Source organism: Balaenoptera ricei, chromosome 15 (genome assembly GCF_028023285.1).
Source record: "Balaenoptera ricei isolate mBalRic1 chromosome 15, mBalRic1.hap2, whole genome shotgun sequence".
In the NCBI taxonomy this organism is placed as follows: domain Eukaryota; kingdom Metazoa; phylum Chordata; class Mammalia; order Artiodactyla; family Balaenopteridae; genus Balaenoptera; species Balaenoptera ricei.
The window spans coordinates 15,409,805-15,433,509 of NC_082653.1; the positions used below are offsets into that span (position 1 = coordinate 15,409,805).

The following is a 23,705-nucleotide window of genomic DNA, read 5'->3' on the forward strand; positions in this document are numbered from 1 at the left end:
CACACAAGGCCCTGTGCTTAGCAGGGCCCTGCCTTGATTTCATGCTGTGCTATCGCTGTCTTGAAATTCTTAATAATTTTTGAACAAGGGGCCATATATTTTCATTTTGCCCTGGGCCCTACAAATTATGTAGCCAGTCTTGCCTTGTGGAAATCTTGAAGAAGTTACTCTGTAGGCTGAGTTTGGAGAACAGGGCAGCAGTGGAGTAGAGGAAGAAACCTATTCTAGCAAAGGGACGGGGAGAGGGAGGGGAGTTTGATGTTAGATGGATTCAGGCTCATGGCAGGGAAGACCTCCAAGGACAGTCCAGCAGCTGGAACTCAGAAGACAGGCCAGGGTTGGAGCTCTGAGGCCACAGACTTTCAGATGGGTGCGTAGGTGGAACCAAGGGTCCTGGGGTGCCCTAAGGGGAGTGCAAAAAAAGACAGAGCTGCATGGCTGGGCCTGGGCTTTCAGGCCAACTAGGTCCTTGGCTTCTGGGACTTCTGCCTTGTGGAGTGGTAGAGGAAGTTCTTGAGGGCAGGGCTGGAAAGGCCCTTGAGCCCTAACTCCCCGTGTGATGTGCTATGAAACTCCTCTTAGCCTCTTTACAAGTGGCTTCCTGCTTCAACATCATCACGGGGCAGTGAGCTCAAACTCTCCTAGGGCAGGCACTCACGTCGAGGACATTTCCTATCAATTTGCTCTTTGCGTTCCTCAGCCAGGATCCACTCTCAGGGGCCATGACAGGCTTTGAACAAGCTTCTCTTTTCCCATCATCATGGGTTTCAGCTTGCTGATGACAGAGGACAGAACTTAGCCAAGACTTTGGGGAGCCTAAGGGCAAAAGCCCATTTCGCCCCCCTGGGAAATGTCAGCTTCTCCTTTTACACGGGGGTTTCCATGTTCTCGGGGAAGAGTGTCACAGGAAATGAACTTAGAGCTCAAAGGAAGACCCAGAAGGGTGAGAGCTCTCAACCCACATTTCAGACCAGTTCTCCCCATTCAGCAGTTCTCCCCATTCAGCACCCCCAGGGGCTGGTACAAGTAGCTGGCACCTCTGAGATCTGCCTCATTGTTCCAAAAGCCCGAGCCAGGACCCTCCCTGTAGAGAGTGGACTTGGCAGAGGGTGGGAAGGCTGGGCAGGGATGAATTTTGATTCGGTCCCTGGGCTCCAAGCAAAGAAGCTACTTTCTTGGCTGGCTTATCGCCCAGTCGATCCCGGGAGTTCTGCCTGGAGTGGTCCTCGGAAAGTTTTGTTCTGTGTCCTGTGGTTGCCCCTGGGCCTGGGGTGCAACTTTGCTTGAGGTGGAGGGATAGTTAGTAGGGTAACTTATCCCCAGAGGCAACAGGTGGTCCCCAGGGCAGGGACAGGGACTCAGGGATGCTGGCTGCTTCTGAATCCCCATTCCTCCTCCAGAAAGCGTCACAAATCTATCTGCTCCATCGCACGTGTGGTCCTTTCCTCTGTGTGTATGGGGGGCGAAGTACACTGGGGCACCTCCCTCTGTGTGGAGGTGGGTCATACAGATCAGACTCTGCCTTGCATAGGAGTTGATGCTGGCATAGCAGAGCAATCTCTGATCCTCAGGACTGCATTTTACTGGGCCTGTGAGAGAAATGCCTGGGTAGACAGTTAAGGTGGCAAGACCTGACCACCACACCAGGGACCTAACCAGCCACCAAAGTTGTGGACCAGAGACCAAACAGCCCGCATGGGTACTGTGCCTGGCTCCAGCCATAGGAAGAATATGGAGGGTTAGGGCTTTGTATTGCAGGGTGAAACCCAGTACTCCAGGGCAGGGCCCTCGTGCTCCAGAAGGGACTCAGTGCTATGAGTGGGATCCAGGGTTCCACATTAAGACCTGGTGCATCAGGGCAAGCAGGCCATGCCTCAGGAGCCCATTGCCCCTTGCCCGGATGTGTGAAACTATGGATTTCCTCTTCTAGGGGAGACACAGCTGCCAGGAGGGGAAATGCTCTAGGCTTGGAATTTCACACACTTTTCAGAGTGTGTGAAACTGTATGCAAGACACATAGAGAGATGGAGAAAGACAAAGATGGAGGGCTAGGGATGCACAAATAAGAGAGATTTACAAAGTTACTGAGGGAGAGAGAGTGTGTGATTGATTTAGAGAGTGAACCAGAAACAAAGACAGGGAAAGCCACACTCCTGACTGGACACAAAGGGAGCGTCACTCAGGTCGTGTCTTCCTAGCTGGAAAAGGACGAGCGAGTGACCCGTGTTAGACCCACAGGGCCGGGTTTCTAGGCAAGAGGCTTCTGCTGCTCGGGCTGCAGCCTTCACTTCCGCAGCACAGGGCAGAGGGCAGGGCCCAGGACCCAGAAAACCGGCCGGGGATCAGGCCCAGCGTCCAGGCCGCGCCTACTACGTCTGGATGAAGAGGTGGAAGTTGGTGCGTGTAAACTCGTGATGGATGCTCTCCAGGAGCGCATCGGCGTCAGCGGCGGGCGCGGAGGCGCCCGCGGGCCCGGATCGCACGCTGTACTCGGGGGTGTAGGTGAAGGAGAAGGCGCTGGGGTAGAAGAGGCCGTCGGCGCGCACGAGGCTCACGGGCACCGTGATGGGTGTGCGCAGCCAGCGCCAGTCGCTGCCGAAGGCGGCTACGTCTGGTACCACGCACACTAGGGACCGCGGGCTCCTGGGGGTGGGGCATCGAGGTCAGGGCTGCAGTGATACTGATGGCACGCATCCCCCCACCCCTAACCTGCTCCGTTCCCTGGGACCCATAGGAGTCCCCCCCTCCTCATACCTGTACATGGTTTCGGCCTCCACTTCCCCGAACCAAACCTTGAGCCCCGCGTGGAGGTTTTCACCGTGGAGCTCCAGGGTTGCCACATCGCCCCCGCCGCTCAGCTGGGGGAGGGTGAGACCAGGGGGTGTGGGAGAAGCGGTGGCCGAGAGCCCGCAGCCCTCCCTCACCTGCACTCCCACCCTCCAGCGCAGGCGGTATCCACGCCCGGCAGCGCCCGGCAGCGCCCCCCAGCGGCCGATTCACCTCGAGGGTGCTGATGAGGGGCACCGGAGTGACAGGCTCCCGGGTACACGCCAGGCTGGTGCTGAAGGAGAATTCCACTGACTCGGTGCCGATGATGGTCCAGCAAGAGCTGTCGTTGAGCAGCGCCTTGTTCGCCTCCTTGGGGCAGGGGGAGGCCTGGGGGGAAGATCCGAGGGGATGGGGCAGAAGCCGCGGCTGGCGGCTGGCAGCGCGTCCATCCAGCTCAGTGCAGAGGCTTCCGCGTTCCTAGCGTTCCGGTCCTCGGCTCTGCGGTTTACCTGCCCTGCGAGCTTGGACAAAACCCTTAAGTTCTCTCTTTGGAGTTAAATCAGCTCGCTGGACTAGCTGGTTTCTAAAGGTGTATTTGCTTAGAATTCTAGAATATCCCATTTTTTTAAACGTTGTGCAATTCTGTGCCCTAACATTCCAAAATTTTAAGATTCTTTGGGAGGGATTATTGCTCAATAATAATGTTATTTTCTACATGTTATGGTTTTCTCTCTTATGATAATATAATAGTTTATTTATATTTATAGTAATATATTATTACTATAATAATAATAGTAATTTCCCACAATTCTGTCTTAACATTCTACGATTCTAATAGTCTTTGCTCAATAATACTCAATACTATTACTTATTATTATTTTAATTTACATTCTACAATTTTATATCACAACATTCTATGACTTTAATATCCTTTGGGAAGTATTGCTCAATACCATTATCACTATTCTTTGTACATTCTCTGAGTCTGTGCTGATAGTCTACGATTCTAACATTCCACGGGAGGCAGTATTGCTCAGTAAGTAGCAGCCATGATGATGATGGTGACCTTACATTCTACGTTCTCCGCACTCTGACTTTCTGGGACGCCTTGGTGCTGATATTCTCTGCTTCTCACCTGAAACTGCACCACCTTCTCTGTGGCGAGACATAAGTAGGTGCCACCCCCTCCTGGAGGACCACCTGGAAACTGGAATGCACACTTGTGCAGCTGGGAGATGGGCTCATCCACGTCGAGGAGTGCACACTGCTTAGCTACTTTGCGGATGATCTACAGCAAAAGGGTGGGAGGAAGCGTGGCAGCAAGTTGCCTGGGTGCCCACAGGCTTCCCTTCCCTCTTTCTGCTACTTCGATAGCCAGGCAGGACACTGGCATATTCCCCCCACGCCAGCGCTTGACCTCCATCCAGCCCCACAAAGCACTGAGTATCCCAAGTGAGGATAGGTGTCATCATGCTTTGGGCTCTCACTCTCCAGCGCTGCACTTGTGGGTCACACCTTCTGTGTGGATCTGGGGGGACCCCTGCAGCTGTGCCCTCCCTTCCCATACCATCGGAGGCAGTGTGATGCCCGTGATCGTGCAGATCAGCTGCACCAGGGAGCCGTAGTGGACGTAGCCCTCTCGAGGCGGGAAGTCTCCTTGGGAACAGTGTTCATCAGCTGGGAGTAAAAAGAAGGAGGGAAGGAAGGAGGGATTCAGGGGTCCCAAGCTTCTGCCCCAAATTCCACCCTTCTTGCCTCTGGCTCCACCTCACATTGCACATGGGTCTTATGGGCAAGGTTGGCACACAGGAAGGCAGCTAAGGCTGAAGATTCTCAGCCTGGAGATGTCATTTGTGGCCATCCTTGCGAATGTCTGCCCCCTGGGGTGGGGGCTGAGTTGAGGGAAGGGGTTGGACACTGGAGTCTGAATAGCTTGGATCAGTCACCAACTCACTGGGACCTTTGGCAAGTCTTTTTGTGTTTCTGAGCCTCGGTTCCATGGGGCAAATTTCCTTGAGGAGTTGTGATGAAGATTTAAAAAGGGAATGCATGTGAAGTGCCCAGCCCCAGGTCTTCTGGTGGGATTACCCAGGTGGAGAGTGAAGGCAGCCCACTGGCGTGCACTGGCCACGAAGTCCCCATCCTCCACAGAGAGGTAGCGCGTGGAGACCGTCTGGGAGCGCAGGCGGTTGAAGAGGGAGACCTTTGAGCCCGAGGATATGCACACTGTGAGGGGAGGTGGAATCAGTGCCCCTGCCTGGCTTGGTCCCTTGGACTTGCCAGGTAAGTTCCCATCCTCTGTCCCCTGAGCCAGTCTGGCTCAAATTCCCAGACACACTGGGCATTCATATGTCACTGCTATTTATCTAGAACCTGCTGTAATCCTGCTTCTGTACCTTTGTCTGGTTCTTTTTGCTGCCTGGGCATCCTTCAGTTCAATAAACAGAATTTTATCAAGTAGTTACTAAGTGCCTACTTGGTGGCTGGCACTGTGCTGGGTACTGGGTGCCAAAGGGTGAATTAGACCCAGTTTTGCTCTAGAGGAGTTCACAGTCTCAGAGGGGAGACAGGGAATAAATATAAATTTTCAATATGATATAGTGAGGGCTGGCTGGGTTAAGGAGGGCTTCTTGGAGGAGGTTATACTCTCAGCTGGGAAGCATGAAGTAGGTAGGAGTTGCTCAGGGGGCTGCATAAGCAAAGGCTGCGTGGTGTGAAACAGCAGTATATTTCTAGGGCTTGACATTGATCTCTTCCAGCCTTTTAACACAGACTCAGAGCAGCCACTTTGTTTTCTAATTGGATTTTGACCACCTGGGGAGAAAGCACTGGGTCATCGCCCTCTCTCCCCTGACAGTGCTAGGCATACTGTTGGTGCTCAATGTATACTTAACCCAAGTTCCTATCCATTGCATAATGATGATAGCTAAAGCTTATTGTGTTTCAGGTACTGTATTAAATGCTTAAAATGTGTTAGCCCTTTTGCTTCTCTTAACAACCCTCTGAGGTAGAAAATATTATCTCTATTCAAGAGAACAACTCCCTCTAGATCACACAGCTAGCCAGTGGCAGAGCCAGGATTGAAACCCAGGCCTCCTGGCTCCAGAATCTGCACTCAAAACCATCACACTGGGGCTTCCCTGGTGGCTGAGAATCTGCCTGCTAATGCAGGGGACACGGGTTCGAGTCCTGGTCTGGGAAGATCCCACATGCCGCGGAGCAACTGGGCCCGTGAGCCACAATTACTGAGCCTGCGTCTGGAGCTTGTGCTCCGCAGCAAGAGAGGCCGCGACAGTGAGAGGCCCACGCACCGCGATGAAGAGTGGCCCCCGCTCGCCGCAACTAGAGAAAGCCCTCACACAGAAACGAAGACCCAGCACAGCCCTAAATAAATAAATAAATAAATAATGCATTCAAGCTTTTAAAAAAAAACACAAACCATCACACTCTACCACTTTACCCCTCCCTGGCCCTTTCCTGACACCAAGGGCCAGCCAGAGCACTGCCTGGATCTGAGACATTCTTCAAGGTTTTTAACAGACAGTAAGTAAGGTGTAGGGGTGGGAGCTGGGCTTCACAGTCACATTGACTCAAGTTCAGACCCTGGGTGGGCCACTTTCTAGCTCGGCAAACTTAGGCAAGTCACCTGTAAGGTGACAGGCCCAAATATTTCTTTTCCTCCTTCCTTCCTTCCTCCCTCCCTCCCTCTCTCTCTTTCTTTCTTTCTTTCTTCCTTTCTTTTCTGGCCACGCTGCATGGCATGTGGGATCTTAGTTCCCTGATCAGAGATTGTACCCGCGTGCCCTGCAGTGGAAGTGCCGAGTTTTAACCACTGGACCGTCAGGGAAGTCCCAGGCCCAGATATTTCTTAAATGAATGGATGAATGTTTCAAACCTCATTTTCGTCATCTACGACTCACCTAACAAGGTTGAGCGTCAAACAGGGTGTTGTATGTATCTACCTGCCAAGAAAGTCCCCCATCCCCTACTTCTCCCTTCCATCTTCCAGCGAGGGTAGCAGTGATGTTGTCATTGTCATTCAGGCTTTGTTTCCTCATATTTTCAAAGCCATCAGCCCTGGGACTTGTCACTTGGCAGCCAGGGCAGTACTTATCTCAAACTGTCTCTTTGATCAGCTATGTGTGTCTCTCTCCTCTGCCAGGCTGTCCGTTCCTCCAGAACAGACACTTGCATATACATCAGGCACTGAATAAATATTTTTAACTGAATTTCCCCTGCCCTTTCATTATCACTTTTAATCTGTCTTTAGCTCAGCACCTGCCGGCCATTTTGGGGAACCCCAAACTCAAGTCGGCCTCTGTCCCCTTTCCTCTGCTCTTGCCTCTCCAACTTTTCCCATTCCCCGACCTAAGCCACACCTACTCACCCAGACCCCGCCCCCTTCCGGCTCAGACTCCACCTCTCCCACCCTGACCCCACCCCTACAATCCAGGCATCTCCCCTTCCCCCCTCCCGAACCTAGCAGCTTCCAGACCTGGGGCACCTCCCCGTCCCGCCCAGCGGCCAGGCTCCACCCCGCTCACGGTCGGTGTTTTTCAGCGACTGCTTCTTCTGCGAGGGCTTGGAGATGACCTTGATGAGGCGGCTGTGGAAAGTGCCCAGCTCCCGCCCCCCTCGGAGCACTAGCCGCAGCACCAGCCGGAAGTGCTTCCTCTTGTCTGCGTCCGAGATGTACAAGGTCTTGGCGCAACCGAATTCCTACAGGGTTGGCGGAGATGGGATCGTCTCACCCCAGCCCTAAGTCCCTGGATGAACTGACTTTCCCCCGTTATCTGACGTCCGCCCCGTCGGACGTGACATGAAGCTGCACGTCCAAGCTCTTGGGCTCACCCTCAAGGCAGAATCCCGTTCTCTCAGCATCCCCACCTATCTTTTGGCTTCTGCAGGGGAGTAAAGGAGCCCCCCCGCACCAAAGAGAGAGGCAAGGATGGGAGCAAGAATCGAACCCCCTTCCCATGCGCTCTCACCCTGGAGTCCGGCTGCTCTTCGAAATTCAGCTTCTGCGTCTCGGCGGCGCTGCCGGACGCGCCGTCCAGTCCCATGTAACCGCAGACGACGGGCCCGGTCTCCCCTGCCTGGTGGGCTGGAAAGGGACGCGAGCGGGCTCTGGGACTCAAGTGTCAGGCAAGCTTAGTTCTCGCCGCCAGAGGGCGCGTTGAGACTGCGACTGAGAACCGCCCCGCTCCCGAGCCCTACTGAGGGTCGCCTTACAGAGGGAGGCGCCCGGCATCCCTGCAGTCCGCCCTCACCTTGGCCCTGCACTGGCTTCACCCTCCATCCGGGACCTGCGAGGTAGACACAGGGCGGGGGGCAGAAGAACCTGCGGAGACATGTAAGCGCTGGACTCGTGTATCCATCTCCACTTGACTGTCCTGTAGGCGTCTCAAAGGTAGCAAAGACCCGACAGAATCCTTGATTCTCCCCCCCCCCCCCAACCACCACACCTTTCTCACCGCTCTCCCCAGGCTTCTCCATGACTGTGAACCCCATTAACACCCGAATCTTTCTTTCTTTCACATTCCTCATTCAATCCATCGGTAAGTCCTATCCACTCCCTTTAAAACATATCCAGAATCCACTGACTTCTCACCACCTCCACCTTAGTTCTTACTGCCATCACTTTTTGCCTGGACCTCTGCATCAGCCTTCCAACTGGTCTCTCTGCTTCCACTCCTACCCCCTTCAACGTGTTTTTCACACAGCAGCCAGAATGTGTTTGTTTTGAAATTTTTTTAGAGTATGTTACTCATCTTCTTAAAATCCTCCAGTGGTTTAAATTCAAAGTCCTCACATGATCTGGCCCCTGCTTACCTCTCCAACTTTACTTCCTGCAATGCCCACCTCTTTCTCTAATCCCAGCCACTCTGACTTCTTTTGTCCTGGAACAGGCCAAGCTAGTACTGTGTCAAGGTCTTTGTGTTTTCTGTTCCTTCTAATTGGAACACGCTTCCCCGCGATCTTCTCATGTCTGGCTCCATTTTCACATTCAAGTCTTAGTTCAGATGTCACCTTCTTAAAAGGCCTTTCTACCACCTTGACCTTGCTAGCTAAAGTACATCCCCGCTCCTCAGTTTCTATCATCTTACCTTGTTCTATTTCCCTTCTAGCTCTCATCACAATCTGGAAGCCTCTTGTTTACTGATTTGTGAGGAGTTTATTGTCTGTCTCTCCCACACTAGAGTGAAGATGCCAGGAGGGCAGGGACCATAGCTGTCTTGTTCAACTGTATGCCCGGTGCCCAGCAGTACCAGAGAGCCTGACACATGATAAGCACTCAATAGGTCGTTGTGGAATGAAAGAATGAACGAATGGGTGAATGGGGACTAGAGATTCACAGGGAGGTTCTGCTATAAACCAAAGTCAGGGCTGATGGTGGCTGAAGGAAAAGGCCCCTGATTGGCCAATAGCTGAGCCCTGAGTCCTCTCCAGGTTCTAAAAGACACTAAAAAGGGAGGGGCACATAGAGCAGAATGTCGGGTCGCAGGGACCTTGGAGGGCCACTGAGGGACCTACCGCTTCTCATTTCCGTATGATTTCTGGGCCACCTTGGCGTGCAGGATCCACACGGTCTGCTCGCACTGTTGCTGTAGGCACTGGCGCACACCTTCCCTCAGGACCGCAGCGGGCTCTGGGGATGACCTGGGAGTGGGGACAGGCCGGCCGCCCGCAGCAGGGAGCGTCAAGGGGCGAGGTGGCATAGCGCCCGAAGGGGGCAGGTGGAATGCAATGAATGGGTTGAAGGGACCGTTCTAGGTCTGCCCCCTCGGGGTCAAAGAGAAGAAGCCTTAGGCAAGGGAGGGGACTTGGGTGCAAGCTGTGGGCTAAATATTTGGGTTGCGTGGTGCTCACTGAGGTCTGCCTGGAGCCCACCCGGGACCACCCAGGCGCCATTCCGCAGGTCTGGCTCCACGCCCATTGCAGCCTGGAGCATTGGGGAGAGGCCTCAGAGGCACAAAGGCCCCGCTTGTGCCCGTCTTGTGACGGAGGCAGAGTTTGTGAGGGCGCCTGGCTTCCCTACACCCTGGGGGGACCCACCCCGGTGCAGTCTTGATGGGGGGGAGCTTTTGCTGGACCCCTGGACCAGAGTGCTCTCTTGCCTACCTGCAGATGCCTGGAAAAATGGACGGCCCCCCAAACTGTGTGCCCAGGATCCTGGGGGAATATTTTCGTCTTTTCCGGGTTAAAGCAACACTCTCAACCCCCTTTCTCCCAAGAGAAGGCGCCTGTTGCTGTCTTAGCTTTCCTTCTCCTGATTTCAGGGCCTCCATCGGCCCTGTGGAGTGGGCCAGTAAGAGCCTAGGGGTCTGGTGGCGTCTCCGCCTGGGAGTTTTGATGAGGGTGATGGGCCCAAGACCTAAGTAATTGCAGAGACCGTGGAAAGGCGTCGGTGATGGCAGAATTTGAGGGACCACCAGGTGGGGCCTGGGAAGAGCAATGAACCCTGAGGCTGCCCTTCTGAACCCTTTACCCTCTTCGCAGGATCAGAGTGCGGGGCCTCTCCCCACCTCTGGAGGGGGCGGCGGGGGACAAGAGCCTGGCCGCGCCCTCGGTAGCGGAGCCAAGCAGCCGGCGGCCGAGCCAGGCCCCGCTCCGCCCCTTGGGGCTCTCCCCGGGGAAGGGCCTCGGCGGCTTCCAAAGCATTCCAGCTGCGGAGAGCGTAGCCGCCCAGCCTCCAACTGTAGCCCGATTCCGGCCCCGCAGCAGGCGTCTGCAGCTCAGGGGTGGCGGAGCAGGGGGCGCCGCGCTGGCCCCGCCCCAGCCCTCGGAGGAAGGGGGGTCGCTCCCTACCAGTGGGAGGGGTCGCGGCCCGCGTTCCCCCTCCCCACCTGCCAGCCCCCGGGTTAAATGCGGCCGCCGCCTCCGCTCGCTCCAGCTGCCTGGCCATCCGCATCTTGGGCACGCTGCCCGCGCCGTTACCTGGTCCAACTGCCCGGGAGGCTCCGCCCGTCGGCTCCGCTCTGCGGCCGCGCCTCCGAGCTGTCCGGCAGGCTCAGGTGAGTCAGAGGGCCTGGGTGCGCTGAGGGGTCTGCGGGGAGCAGGCATCCAGCCAGACCTGGCGACCGTATTTAAGCGCGGCTGCACCGCCTACGATGCCCCCGTCCGACCTGCCGTGCCCTTTCCCACCTATGTAGGGTCCTTTCCAAATTGAGGCCCCACCAGCACGGCCGCCAAAATGCAGAGGGGGCACTTTTTCCCTGACCTCCTCCCTCCAGGAACCTCCCCCCCCCGGGTCCCCACCTCCCACCGCCGCTCCCCGGAACGTCCTCAAAGTGTTTATTCTTCAGCCAACTCTTGAGGAATTATTCGCAGACCTCTCCTCCCTCAAGAGTCCACTTTTCCCACCCTAAGGGCATTTCTTCTTAAAGCAATGATTAACCGCCTCAGAGGCGCTCCGGGTTCTAGTGTCAGCCTTATCACCTTGCCACGTTGCTGTGTGACCTGGGCAAGACATTACCCTCTCTGGTCCTGGTTCCTTCCTCTGTAGAATGAGGGGTTGGAAAGGTGATGAACTTTGAGGCAGGCGCTATTTCGACTTTCTAGGGTTGGGTGGAGGTGGGGTGCAAGGCGAGATGTTGGCTCAGGCCAAGAGCAGGATAAGGGGAAACTTAATCAAGGTTTTGGGGCTCAGAGGCTTCTGCAGGTAGGAACGGATGGGAGGCAGCGAAGGCCCCTTGTGCCTTTACCCTCATACTCCCCAGGGGTGCTCGCCTGCCTAGACTGTGGCCCAAGCTGGAGAAGGCATTCCACACCCTCCCACCTCCAGCTGGCACATCTGGCTTAGTCACCCTCCCACGATGGGTCCTGTCAGAGGGATTTTTGTTCCTCTACCAGGCCTGAAAGGCGAAGACGGTGAGGATCCAGGACGGGAAGGGCGCCTGTCGCTCTCTCCAGGCACCCGACCTTGCTCAGAATAGGACCATTCACGGAATTGGGGAGGGGGGCGGGGCTGCGGTTGGATTAGGGGCAGCTGGCCACCTCTGCCAAGAAACAGAAACAGAAAAATGGCTAACACAGCTTCAGCAGGGGGTGCGGGGGTGGGGGGGGATAGGGACCCCAGGGAGCGAATGGAAGGAAAAGAGGTGACGCCTAGGGGCCAGGTTGCCAGACAGCTCAGAAGGGAGAAGGGGAGCCAGGAGTCCTAGGTTCCTTTGCAGCTCGGCGGGCCACCTTCTTGGGCCTCACTTTTCCCATCTGTACAATGGGAGTCCTTCATGATTCTCAAGGGGCGTCGCCAAGGGCCGCGGGAGAGTGAGCGCTCACCTGCCCCCACAGGGTCCATGGCTGCGCTCCGAGGCCCGGGCCGGCTCGCGTCCGGGGCGCATCCAATGCCACTGTCCCCGGAACCCTGTGCACTTCTGCTCTTTGGCCCTAGCGCCGGATATATTTTGCCCGGGCCTTATCTCCAAGGCCCTGGGGCTCCCAGCCCCCTATTTGCTTTGGGCAGGGGCACCTGCTGGGCAGATGTGGGCTTCCCACGGCCACCTAGCCAACACAGACAGACGCGCGAAGGCGCCCCCTGGCGGTCTCTCCTGAGAGCTGGCGGGAAGGGGCGGCGCCAAGTCGCGACTTCATCTGCGTGGAGGGTTTAGGCCAACGCGATGCAGGCCTGCATTGGGGCGGTGCCTGTTTGGCTGTGGGGTGGGTGGGGGGGTGGGCGGGAGGACAGTCACACAGAGGCGCCTTGTGTGCGGAGAGGAGGGGGCGCGGTGCGGAATGGTTTCCCTCTGCAAAGGTTCACGCGGGCTGGTTCTCGGAACCCCCCAGGCGTAGGATTACATCCTGGTACAGCCACTTTCTTGCCGCGCGACTTTGGGTACTAGGGCTGAAGTTTTCTGAGCCTGTTTCCTCATCTTTGCAATGGGAACAACAACAGCCTTAGACCCATAGAATTGTCGAGAGGGTTCAAAGAATGCCACGATGCGTGAAAAACGTTTAACATCGTGGCTGGCATTAAGGAAAGGCTTTTCCTTTTTATTTTATTTTATTTTTAATATTTATTTATATATTTAGCTGTACCGGGTCTTAGTTGTGGCATTCAGGATCTAGTTCCCTGACCAGGGATCAGACCCGGGCCCCCTGAATTGGGAGCACGGAGTCTTACCCACTGGACCACCAGGGAAGTCCCAAGGCTTTTCCTTTTTAAATTCTGTATCTTTTAAATCTACTTTCTATTTATTTATTATTCTGCAGTTCTGCAAAGCGGAATTCCTTGTGTTTCCAGCAATCTCACCGTGATGAAATTTTTTTATTACGAAAAATTTCAACATACGCAAAACTAGAGAGATTAGTAAAATAAACCCATGACCCTCCTCCCCCTCAAAATGCCCATCACCTAGAATAAGAGCTCTGTAAATTCTATTGCTTTGCTATTTTCCTTCCTCCCTTCAGGCTCTGATACCTCTGTTCTCTGTTCCCCGAGGGCAATGAGGGGGCTTCTATGTTCGCTGCTGCCCATGTTGCTACTCCTTCTCCAGCCCTGGGAAACCCAGCTCCAGTTCGCAGGTGAGCCAGAGCCCAGCCCTCAGAAGCAGGGGGAGGGGAGCAAAAGCAGGTTCTCCATCTGCAGCCAACTGCCTGCTGGGGAGAGAAAAACAAGAGCTTTGGAACCATAGGGGTTGGGTTCGAGTTCACAGCTTCAACTCTCTGGGCCTCAGTTTTCCCATCTGTAGGATGTGGCTTGGAGGTACCCAAGTTGGGCTCATGCAGAACTGTCCAGTTGGCGTTTAATTTTTAAAAGTTAATTGAAAAAAACCAGGAGATTTCACATAAAAACCCCAATTTCGGACTTCTCTTGAAAAGCCCAAAGATCTGCCAACATGGGGTCCTCACGGCTGCAAGGCAACGTTTGCCTGGAGCTGCCCACTTTATGAGCTATACGGGCTCTCTGGGTCCTCCGTCCTAACCCAACACATTCACTCATTTATTTATGTTGCCTGCCTAGCTCCTGTAGGCATTTGAGTTTGCGACGTCCCCTCGCCCTCCTCCCAAATGGATAACACCTCCTCAGTATAGCCCTCAGAACTGTAGGATAGAGATTTGGTGCAGTCTCCCAGCCCAGGCCCTCCTCAAATGCTGGGTGAGTGGATGGAGCTAACCTGCATTTGCTAGGCGCTGTTACACCGGGAGAGCACCATTCCGCCCTGGGTTTCTGTGGGGTTCTCCCAGGAGGTGAGGCTTGGCTAACCTAGGAAAGTCCTCCCTGATCTCCTCGCAGGTCCCAGGTGCCGTACTGGGCCCCTGGATTTGGTGTTCGTGATTGACAGCTCGCGCAGTGTGCGCCCCTTCGAGTTCCAGACGATGCGGCAGTTCCTGGTGGGCCTCCTCCGCAGCTTGGACGTGGGGCCCAACGCCACGCGCGTCGGCGTGATCCAGTATTCGAGTCAAGTGCAGAGCGTCTTCCCGCTCGGAACCTTCTCACGTCGCGAGGATATGGAGCGCGCCATCCGCGCTCTAGTGCCACTGGCGCAGGGCACCATGACCGGGCTGGCAATCCAGTACACCATGAACGTGGCCTTCAGTGTGGCCGAGGGCGCGCGCCCGCCGGAGGCGCGCGTGCCTCGCGTCGCTGTCATCGTGACCGACGGGCGGCCCCAGGATCGCGTGGCCGAAGTGGCGGCGCAGGCGCGCGCCCGCGGCATCGAGATCTACGCCGTGGGGGTTCAGCGCGCAGACGTGGCCTCCCTGCGCGCCATGGCGTCTCCCCCGCTGGACGAGCACGTCTTCCTCGTCGAGTCCTTCGACCGTATCCAGGAGTTTGGCCTTCAGTTCCAGCGCCGGCTGTGTCGTGAGTGAGGGGAACGCTGGAGCGAGACTGGAACTCTCCAACCGCTCCGATTCCCATTCCCACCACAGTGAATCCCATTCCCCTCCCGGCTGGCCCCGCCCACGCCATCTTTAGCCCCGCCCAACAGGCCGTGGAGTTGCCCTGGCCTATCGCGGGTTGTGTGGAATTCCAGCTCTAACCATTTTTGCTCAAGGCTTCGCCCACAAGGAGCAACGTTTCGCGTGCCCGCGTACCTTGATGGACTGTTGTGGTTTACCACAGGCTTAACGTCTAACTCCAAAACCGCCTCTCTACACAAGAAGCACCACCCCTCAAGGCTGAGAGCCGTAGCCCACTCCGGAGTCAAGCCCCGCCCACTTGGGGATGACCCCTCCCACTCTCGTTTTAACTCCTCCCACAATGCTGCAAGATCTGTTCTCGTCACACCTTGAGTTATGCCGCTTACCTTGATTTAGCATCTCTCTTCTTCCTCTACTTTACACCTTGTAGTCCTCCCTTATCCCACTGACACCTCTGGCCCGGTGCTCCGGTCTTCCGAGCCTATTCGCAGGGGCCACTGAGGCCCTATACTTTCCCTAAGCCCTTCCACCTGGATTGGCCCCTCTCAAACGAGCCATATTCCATCTAAAGACATCCTTGAGCATGGGGTCTGCTCTGACCGCACTCAGCTCTCTCCTGTTGGAGGGTTCTCCCCATCTGTCCCCTGCTGATTCTACTCTTGTATGTCCTCAGGAAAGGACCTGTGTGCTGAGGGGGGACACGGCTGCCAGCACCAATGTGTCAGCTCCCCCGGCACGTTCCACTGTGCCTGCAACCCCGGCTACCGGCTAGCAGCAGATGACAAGAGCTGTTTGGGTGAGAGCTACCCCCACCCTTCAGTCTCACGGCTCCTGAGCCTTCTGTGGCTCCCCATTGGCCTAGCATCAGTACAATGAGTCTGGAAGGGCCTTTGGAGGTCAAAGTCCAGCTCCCTCACTTTACAGGTCTAGGAAAGGGAAGGTGTTGCTTGGGGTCACACAAGTCCTTGGTGGGACCAGGGCTAGAAATCTTGACCTCACAGAGGTCATACAGTTAATACAGTTAAGTGTATTTTCTGTAGCCTTCTCTCCCCCCTCTTTCAGGCTCATCTCCCACCTGGCTCCAAAACAGCTCCCAAACTTGTGTGATTTCACAGGCATATCCTTACTGTTTCTGTTACTTGACAGAGTTGGGGTCTCCATACATCCCCTTCATTCCCCACCCCCATATACGCTGCTCATTCCAGCTTCTGCATCTCAGTTCTTTCCGGGCTGCTCACCTGGGCTGCTCTTGCCACTCCTCTTTGCACCTGCAGATCTCTCAAGGCCTGGTTCTTCATTTTTGCTTTCTGAAAAGCTATGACACACACTGCCTTGCTTATACAGTTGGGGTTTTCCCCCCTGTGTATATATGTCCAATCCTTTGATCATAACGGCAGCTGCCATTTACTGTATGCCAGGTTAGCATCAGACATTAAGCTAGGAGTGTTACATGCATCATCTCTCAACCTCACAACATTCTGGAAAAAGAGGTCCTGTGTTTCCAATAACCCAGATGTCAGCTGGGGTCTTCTTGTTTCTGGGGCTTAGAAAAGGCTGGCGTGAAGCCCCATTTGATGACCTGTGAACATTCAAAACCCTTCCCAAGATCTCTGGGAATTCCCCAAGTGCTTACATTCTGTGGTCACCTCTAGCTCTGAGCTTCTGCTGAATTCAATTTATGGGTCCTCGTGCAGTTTCTCAATCCACGCATGCTGTTCTTGTCCTGTGCATGTAAATCAGCCTCTTCCTTGGTTGACACACTTGTGCACACAAGGGCATGTGTGTGTATATGTTAAGTCGTGCATACATCTATTTTACTAAAGATGGGGGGTGGACAGAGGTGTGACTTACATCTAAGTGAAGTCAAACATACACACAGAAAAAGAAACACCCATTATGTATAATTGAACATTAGGCACCCTTGATCCTGAAAATCCTCAGTCACCCCACTATAGGGGATTTTCCATTGGCAAACTCAACCCACAGTAACTCATCTCCACACCATCTCTCTTGTTCTTTTTTTCCTCTCTCCACTCCCCATCTCTTTTCTAGGAACCCCACATTCTCACACTTTTATGCAGGGCATCTCATCTCTCTCCAGCCCCTATTCCCCAGCTCAGCTCTAGGCCATATTTGCACATCGAAACCATGAAGATACTCAGCGGGGCAATAGTTCACCCTCCTCAGAAGGCAGTTGTAAATAGCAATTGTTCTCTTCCATTATATCCCCATTTTGCAGATGGGGAAATAGAGGCTCAGACAGGTAAAGTGGCAGAGCCTCACTAACTCTGGTCCTCCTCTGTGAGTTAGTGAACATCTTGAGGGCAGGGGTCCTGTCTTCTACAACTGTGGATTCCCATTCTTATGCGTGGCTCAGTCATGGGCCCACTGGAATACATCTGGGGCTTGAATTGGGAGGGCCGCTTGGCTCAGTAGGAAGGGGGCCTTTGCTTGGAGAAATCGCAGATGCCTGGGTACCACCCCAGACTAATTAAGTCAGGATTTTGGGGGGTTGGGGTCCAGGCATAGGTATTTTTAGAAAGCTCCCCAGGTGGTTGTGCTGTCAGGGCTGAGAAGGGCAGCCCCAGGGCATAGCCTGACCTCACCTCTTCCTCAGCCCTCGACCTGTGCACTGAAGGGACCCATGGCTGTGAGCATCACTGCGTCAGCTCCCCGGGCTTCTATTTCTGTCGCTGCCGAGCTGGCTTTGTACTCCAGCAGGACCAGAGGAGCTGCAGGGGTGAGCGAACCCCCCGATTAGCACCTGGACCAAGGTCTCTGATGGCTCCAGTCAGAAGTGACATCTTGCTGTCTCTTCCTTCCCACCAGCCATTGACCACTGCAGCTTTGGGAACCACAGCTGCCAGCATGAGTGTGTTAGCACCTTTGGTGGGCCACGGTGCCGCTGCAGAGGGGGCTACAACTTGCTGCCCGACGGCAGGAGCTGTCAGGGTGAGGAGGGGTCTCCTGCATTTGTGCAGAGGGACGAGGGATCTTAGCTGGTGGAGTCCACCCTGACTCGTTCTGTCTTGTCTCTCCTTTAAGCCCAGGACCTTTGCAATGGCGTAGACCATGGGTGCGAGTTCCAGTGCGTGAGTGAGGGCTTCTCCTACCGCTGCCTGTGCCCTGAGCGGTGGCAGCTCCAGGCAGATGGCAAGAGCTGCAGCCGTGAGTTATGGGTGGGAGGGGGTTCTGTCTGCCTCTGACCCACTGCCCACATTCTGAGTATCCTTGACTCTGTCCTGTCCTTGCTGTGGCCCAAGAATGTGGTATGAGTGTGTGTGTGTGTGTGTGTGTGTGTGTGCTGGTGGTGGTGGAGTTGGAGGCTGTGCCATGCCCTGCCTCCATGTCTTTCTCCTCAATCTTCTACCCTGCTGCCAAGGTTAATTTCAAAAATACATATTTGATCACATTTCTCCCTTGCTCGAAAGCCTTCTGTGGCTCACCAGTGCTTACAAAATAAAGATCAAATGCCTTACCCCTGAGTTTTTCAAATGGCGGGTGTAACCACAGTGGATACACAAATAGTGGGTGTAACCACAGTGGATACACAAATGCTGGGTGTAACCACAGTAGATAACAAAATCAAATTAGTGGGTTAAAAACTAGAATTTTTTTTAAAAAAGAGAGAAAATAGAGTTTACTGCATGGATGTAGAAAGAGTAAGTATTGTTTCACGAAACTTAATTTTAATTATATGTGAGTATAAGTGAATCATGATGTATTGTTACATTATTATTATTAATTATTATTATTATTTTTTTACTGTGGGTTGTGGTCAAATTTTTGAAACCACCGCCTTAGGTCATTATAATCTAGCTTGAGCCAACCCCATCAGCCTATCTCCTGCCAAACTTGAACATTTGAGCCATACTGGCCTGCCCATTCCCAAACGTATCCAGGGCTCCCGGCTTCCATGCCTCTACACACATTGCCCCCAACATCTAGAATGTCCCTTCCTGCCTTGGAGAACTCCTACTCATCCCTGAAGATCAAATCACATGTCACCACCTCCATGCAGCCTTCCTCACTAACTCCAGGAAGAATGAGTTACTCCTGCCTTGCTCCCTGCAAGCCCCTCTATTCAAGCACTTTCCTTGATGGTAGCAAATGGCATGTCTCACTGCTCTGCTCTATCCTGATATCCTATGGATCAGGATTATGTTTCATTTATTGGCGAACCTCCTTCAGGGCCTAGCAAGGTCCCTGTCTCAGAACAGGGGAGGCGATCTTGTAGAGTGATTAGGAGCTTGGGTTTTGGGGTCAGACAGACCTGGCTTCAAATCCTGGCTCAGCCACTACTAGTGGTGGAATCCAGAGCAAATAAATGACTTTATCCTTCAGAATCTCAGATTCTTAGAAAATGGGGATAATACCCAAAGTTATTGGGAGAATTGAGAAAAAATATATAAAGCACCTAGCCCAGTGCCTGGTACATGGTAAGCTGTCAAATAGTAATGTTTTTGTTTTTATTTATTATTGTTAGTAGTGGTAAAGTGTTTAGAATTCTGTCCGATACATAGTAGATGATCAATAAATGGTAGCTATTGTGATGATGATGATGATTAAAAAGATGCTTGTAGCAGATTGCCTGGCTTGTGCTAAGCACTTAATAAATGGCAAAGATTATAATGATGCCGCTGATGATAATAATAATTATTATTATTTAGCACAGTGCCTGGCATAGGAAGGACTTCACACATAATATCTGTTATATAATAAATGTTTGCGAGTGAATGAGTGAGCAGGTGGCCGTTGCCAGCCAAGGATCTGATCCCTTAACCCCAGCTCTTCTCCTCGGGTGGGTGTAGGGTGCCGGGAAGGCCACGTGGACCTGGTTCTGCTCGTCGATGGCTCCAAGAGCGTGCGTCCGCAGAACTTCGAGCTGGTGAAGCGCTTCGTGAACCAGATCGTGGACTTCCTGGACGTGTCCCCAGAAGGCACGCGCGTGGGGCTGGTGCAGTTCTCCAGCCGCGTGCGCACCGAGTTCCCACTGGGCCGCTACGGCACGGCGGCCGAGGTGAAGCAGGCGGTCCTGGCTGTGGAGTATATGGAGCGCGGCACCATGACCGGGCTTGCGCTGCGCCACATGGTGGAGCACAGCTTTTCAGAGGCGCAGGGCGCGCGGCCCCGGGCGCTCAACGTGCCCCGCGTGGGCCTGGTCTTCACCGACGGCCGCTCCCAGGATGACGTCTCAGTGTGGGCGGCGCGCGCCAAGGAGGAAGGTGGGCTTGGCGCGGGCCGCGCTGGATTGAGGTTGGGTTGGATGCGGGGAGGCGGCTTTCCTGAGGCCTAGAGTGCCCCCTGAGTCCCTCGACCCTGCAGGCATCGTCATGTACGCCGTGGGCGTAGGCAAAGCGGTGGAGGAGGAGCTGCGAGAGATCGCCTCGGAGCCAGCCGAGCTGCACGTGTCCTACTCCCCCGACTTCAGTACCATGACGCACCTGTTGGAGAACCTCAAAGGCAGCATCTGCCCGGGTGAGCACATCGGTCTCCGGACCCCTCCCTTTCCCTCACTGCCCACCCTCCGAGATCTCCCGGTCCTATTCGTTCCCTCCCCCCTTCGTTGAGTGACAGCCAGGGGATGGGCTCGCTGCACAGAGCCTCGTTACTCAAAGTGTTGTCCGTGGACGGGCGGCAGGGCTGTCACCTAGTGGTTTGTTAAAACTACAGCATTTCCAGCGCTCTCCAGACCTACCGAATACAGTTTTGCACTTTGACGAGACCCTCAGGGGATTAGAATTATGTTAAAGTGCAAGAAGCACTGGACTAAACTACCTGTTCCCCAAATTAGTGGGCGTTCAGAATAATTTGGGGGGAATTTTTTCAAAGGCACACCCAACTCAGCACTCGTAAGGGGAGCCACATCATAAGCCCTTTACCTGGTTGGAATTCAACTTTACAGACCTGGCAAAGTGGCAGGACTGGGTGTGTTTCAGGTACACAAAGATGTGTATTAAGTATATATATTTAATATATATTTATTTCCTTGATTTCCCCATCTGCAAAGTTAGGAGCCTTTCTGGAACTGTTGTCAATATCATTGATAAACATGACATACAGACTGAGATATAACTTTTAAATCATAACAGCAACTCTGTACTGAAGGCCAAGTGCCAGGCATTGTACTGTAATATTAAAAATGGCACACATTTACAGAATTCAGTGAATCTAATATACCACCCGTTGTAAGATTCATTATTTTCTATACTGCTAAGAAAAAAAGGATGCCGAATTTAATTGTAAGGCAACTATTTTGATTTCAGAGATGTTGAAATGTATGAGGAAATAGACTTGGATCAGTGGGTCTTTTAAAAAAATATTTATTTATTTTATTTTTTATTTTTGGCTGCGTGGGGCTCATGGGATCTTTTGTTGCAGCACACAAGCTCTGTAGTTGTGGCACACGGGCTTAGTCTCCCTGCTGCCCTGCGACATGTGGGATCTTAGTTCCCCCACCAGGGATCTAACCCCGTGTCCCCTGCGTTGGGAGGGGGATTCTTAACCGCTGGACCACCAGGGAAGCCCCCTGGATCAGTGGTTCTTAAACATTAGTGTGCATCAGACTCACCTGGAGGGTTTGTTAAAACACAAATTGTTGGCTCCAACCCCAGAGTTTCTGATTCAGTAGGTCTGGGGTGGAATCTCATCATTTGCATTTCTAATAACTTCCTAGGCGATGCTGCTGGTCCAGGGACCACACTTGGAGAACCATTGGCCTAGTTGAAATACCCTATAAAGTGTTTCCTTGCGTCAGGAAATGCTCTAGATCTGCACCCTCCAATAAGGTAGCCACTAGCTACATACGCCCATTTAAATTAAGTTACATTAAATTAAATAATTTAGTTCCTCAGGTGCACTAGCCACATTTCAAGTGTTAAATAACCACCTGTGTCTTGTGGCTGCCACACTGGACAAGGCAGATGCAGAACATTTCCATCACTACATAAAGTTTCATTTGGACAGTGCTGCTGTGGACTCTTGCTACTCAAAGTGTGGTCCACAGACCAGCAGCATCAACATCACTTGGGAGTTTATTAGAAATGCAGTGTCTCAGCCCCTTCCCTGTTAAGAACAAGAATCTATATTTTAACAAGATCTGGTGATTCCAATGAGCATCAAGGTTTGAGAAACCTTCTGAGATGTGTACACACATACACACACGAAAATCACTGAATCCTGAGCACCGCCGGACGAATGGGTGTTCTCATTGTATCCATTTTTACAGATAAGGAAACTAAGGCTTAGAAAGGTTGAGGGGGGGGTTCCAATATCTCACAGCTACCTAGCTGGTACTCATCCCAGGTCTGTCTGAATCCCAAACCCGAACACTCAGCCGTAGGCCGGGTGGAGGGATATCGGAGAGCCTCAGCCAGGGCTGGTTGGTCCTCCTCCAGCTTCTCACTCCCCCACTCTCTGTGCCCGGCTGCCAGAGGAGGGCATCAGCGCGGGGACAGAGCTTCGGAGCCCCTGCGAGTGCGAAAGTCTTGTGGAGTTCCAGGGCCGCACGCTGGAGGCGCTCGAGAGTCTGTCGCAGAATCATATCCTTTGGGTCCCGGGGCACGGGCTGGAGGGGAGAAGGGACCCCCCGCGACCCCCGGCGGCTTCCTTAACCACTCACTGGCCCAGCTGACGGCGCGCCTGGAGGATCTGGAGAACCAACTGGCCACCCAGAAGTGAGGGCCGCGGGTGGCCCGGACCCGGGCAAAAGGGGCGGCCCCGCGGACTGGGCCCCCCTCGTGCGCCGTCCGGGCGCTGGGGCCGGGCAGAACCTGGGTCCCCCAGGCTTGGGCTGTTGGAGAGGAGGCGCTGGCGGGCTCCCAGCGCTGCGCTCGAGCTGGCTTCGCCTGGACTAGAAGCCGGACTGCGGGGGATCGTGGGAGGGGATGTGGGGGACACGTGCTGCGCTCAGTTCTTTGTAGGATTTCTTTTTTTGTTTTCTTTTTCTTACAAAAAAAAAGAAAAGAAAAAATCTGGTTTCCACGGGGTCGGTGTGCGTGTCTTGCTGTGCCGCCAGGCGGAGGGGAGGCCAGACGGAGCGCGCTCCGGCGGCGCCCGGGCGGCGTCTCCTCGGAGAAAGGCGCATTGTGCGGGGGTCGGGCCGGGGGGCAGGGGACCTGGAGCTGCTTCCCCCCGCTTGTTTATTCAGCTGAGAACAGATGGCTCCTTATGCAGGCTGCGGGAAGGGAGGGGGCTCCACGGGTACCCTTGGGGTCTGGGCAATTCTGCGCCCCTCCATCCCCCAGCGGATCGGACACCTCGCTTTCTGGCCGTGCCCATCTCCTGGTGTCCCCGAGTCTGGCTCAAAAACTGTTCGAACTGGGCGGGGCGGGGGCGGGGGTGTTGGTGAGGAGCGGGAGGCAGTAATCGAATCCCCTAAAGGGACGGGAGCGGGGAGGATAGGTGAGTTTCGCCTGGATTTTATCTCCCTGCACTAGATAGGAAAAGGAGGGGGTGTCAGCCAGGACCTCTGGCCCAGAGTAGCCTTCCCAGCCTGTGCTTTACCTCCAAAAAAAACAAAATAAAAACGAACCCTCTTTAGGTAAAGAGCACAAACCGGTACAATTTCCCAAGTGCAAAGATGAAAATGCTTCCAGTCCTAGAGTGATTATGGGCAAATTACTCTGGGTTTGTTTCCTTATGTGTAAAATGGGGATTGAAATCGTTATGCCCAAGGGTGATGGTGAGAATGGAGGAAATTATTCTAAGGCATCTGACCTTGTGCCTGGTACTACGTATTAGGCTCTCAGTTAATGGCAGCTTTTAACTATTAATAGCTAACATGTTTAGTCTTGGGCATTATTCAAAGTGATTTGCAGGTATTTTCATTTTATCCTCACAACCTTGTGAGGTAGGAATTATTGCCTTTATCATTCCCTTTTACAGACAAGGAAACTGAGTCAAAGAGAGGTTAAGTTTCCCAGAGTCACATGACAAGTAAGAAGCTGAACCAGGGCTTCCCTGGTGGCACAGTGGTTAAGAATCCGCCTGCCAATGCAGGGGACACGGGTTCGAGCCCTGGTCCGGGAAGATCCCACGTGCCGCGGAGCAACTAAGCCCGTGCACCACAA

At 53.9% G+C, this 23,705-nt stretch overlaps 2 protein-coding genes across 4 annotated transcripts; one reads left to right on the forward strand and one right to left on the reverse strand.

The window, feature by feature from the left end:
* Positions 1-309: 309 nt before the first annotated feature.
* RBPJL (recombination signal binding protein for immunoglobulin kappa J region like) lies at positions 310-7,894 on the reverse strand. The gene is made up of 8 exons (XM_059896085.1): positions 7,758-7,894; positions 7,314-7,488; positions 4,858-4,995; positions 4,337-4,446; positions 3,905-4,057; positions 3,001-3,156; positions 2,755-2,858; positions 310-2,643 (listed from the first exon to the last, which is right to left on the reverse strand). The coding sequence occupies exons 1-8, from the start codon at positions 7,830-7,832 to the stop codon at positions 2,370-2,372; spliced, it is 1,185 nt and encodes a 394-aa protein (XP_059752068.1). The 5' UTR covers positions 7,833-7,894; the 3' UTR covers positions 310-2,369.
* MATN4 (matrilin 4) lies at positions 7,383-22,617 on the forward strand. 3 transcript variants are annotated; one of them, XM_059896083.1, is made up of 11 exons: positions 7,383-8,122; positions 13,211-13,293; positions 14,006-14,575; positions 15,308-15,430; positions 17,252-17,374; positions 17,464-17,586; positions 17,680-17,802; positions 19,446-19,859; positions 19,960-20,112; positions 22,068-22,174; positions 22,255-22,617. In XM_059896083.1, coding segments are annotated over exons 1-11 (1,881 nt in total). In that variant the 5' UTR covers positions 7,383-8,120; the 3' UTR covers positions 22,315-22,617. The 3 variants fall into 3 exon arrangements, with proteins under 3 accessions (XP_059752066.1, XP_059752065.1, XP_059752067.1); XM_059896082.1 differs by lacking the exon at positions 7,383-8,122 and adding an exon at positions 10,284-10,784; XM_059896084.1 differs by lacking the exon at positions 7,383-8,122 and adding an exon at positions 10,703-10,784 and having other exon boundaries at positions 13,180-13,293.
* The last annotated feature ends 1,088 nt before the right edge of the window (positions 22,618-23,705 follow it).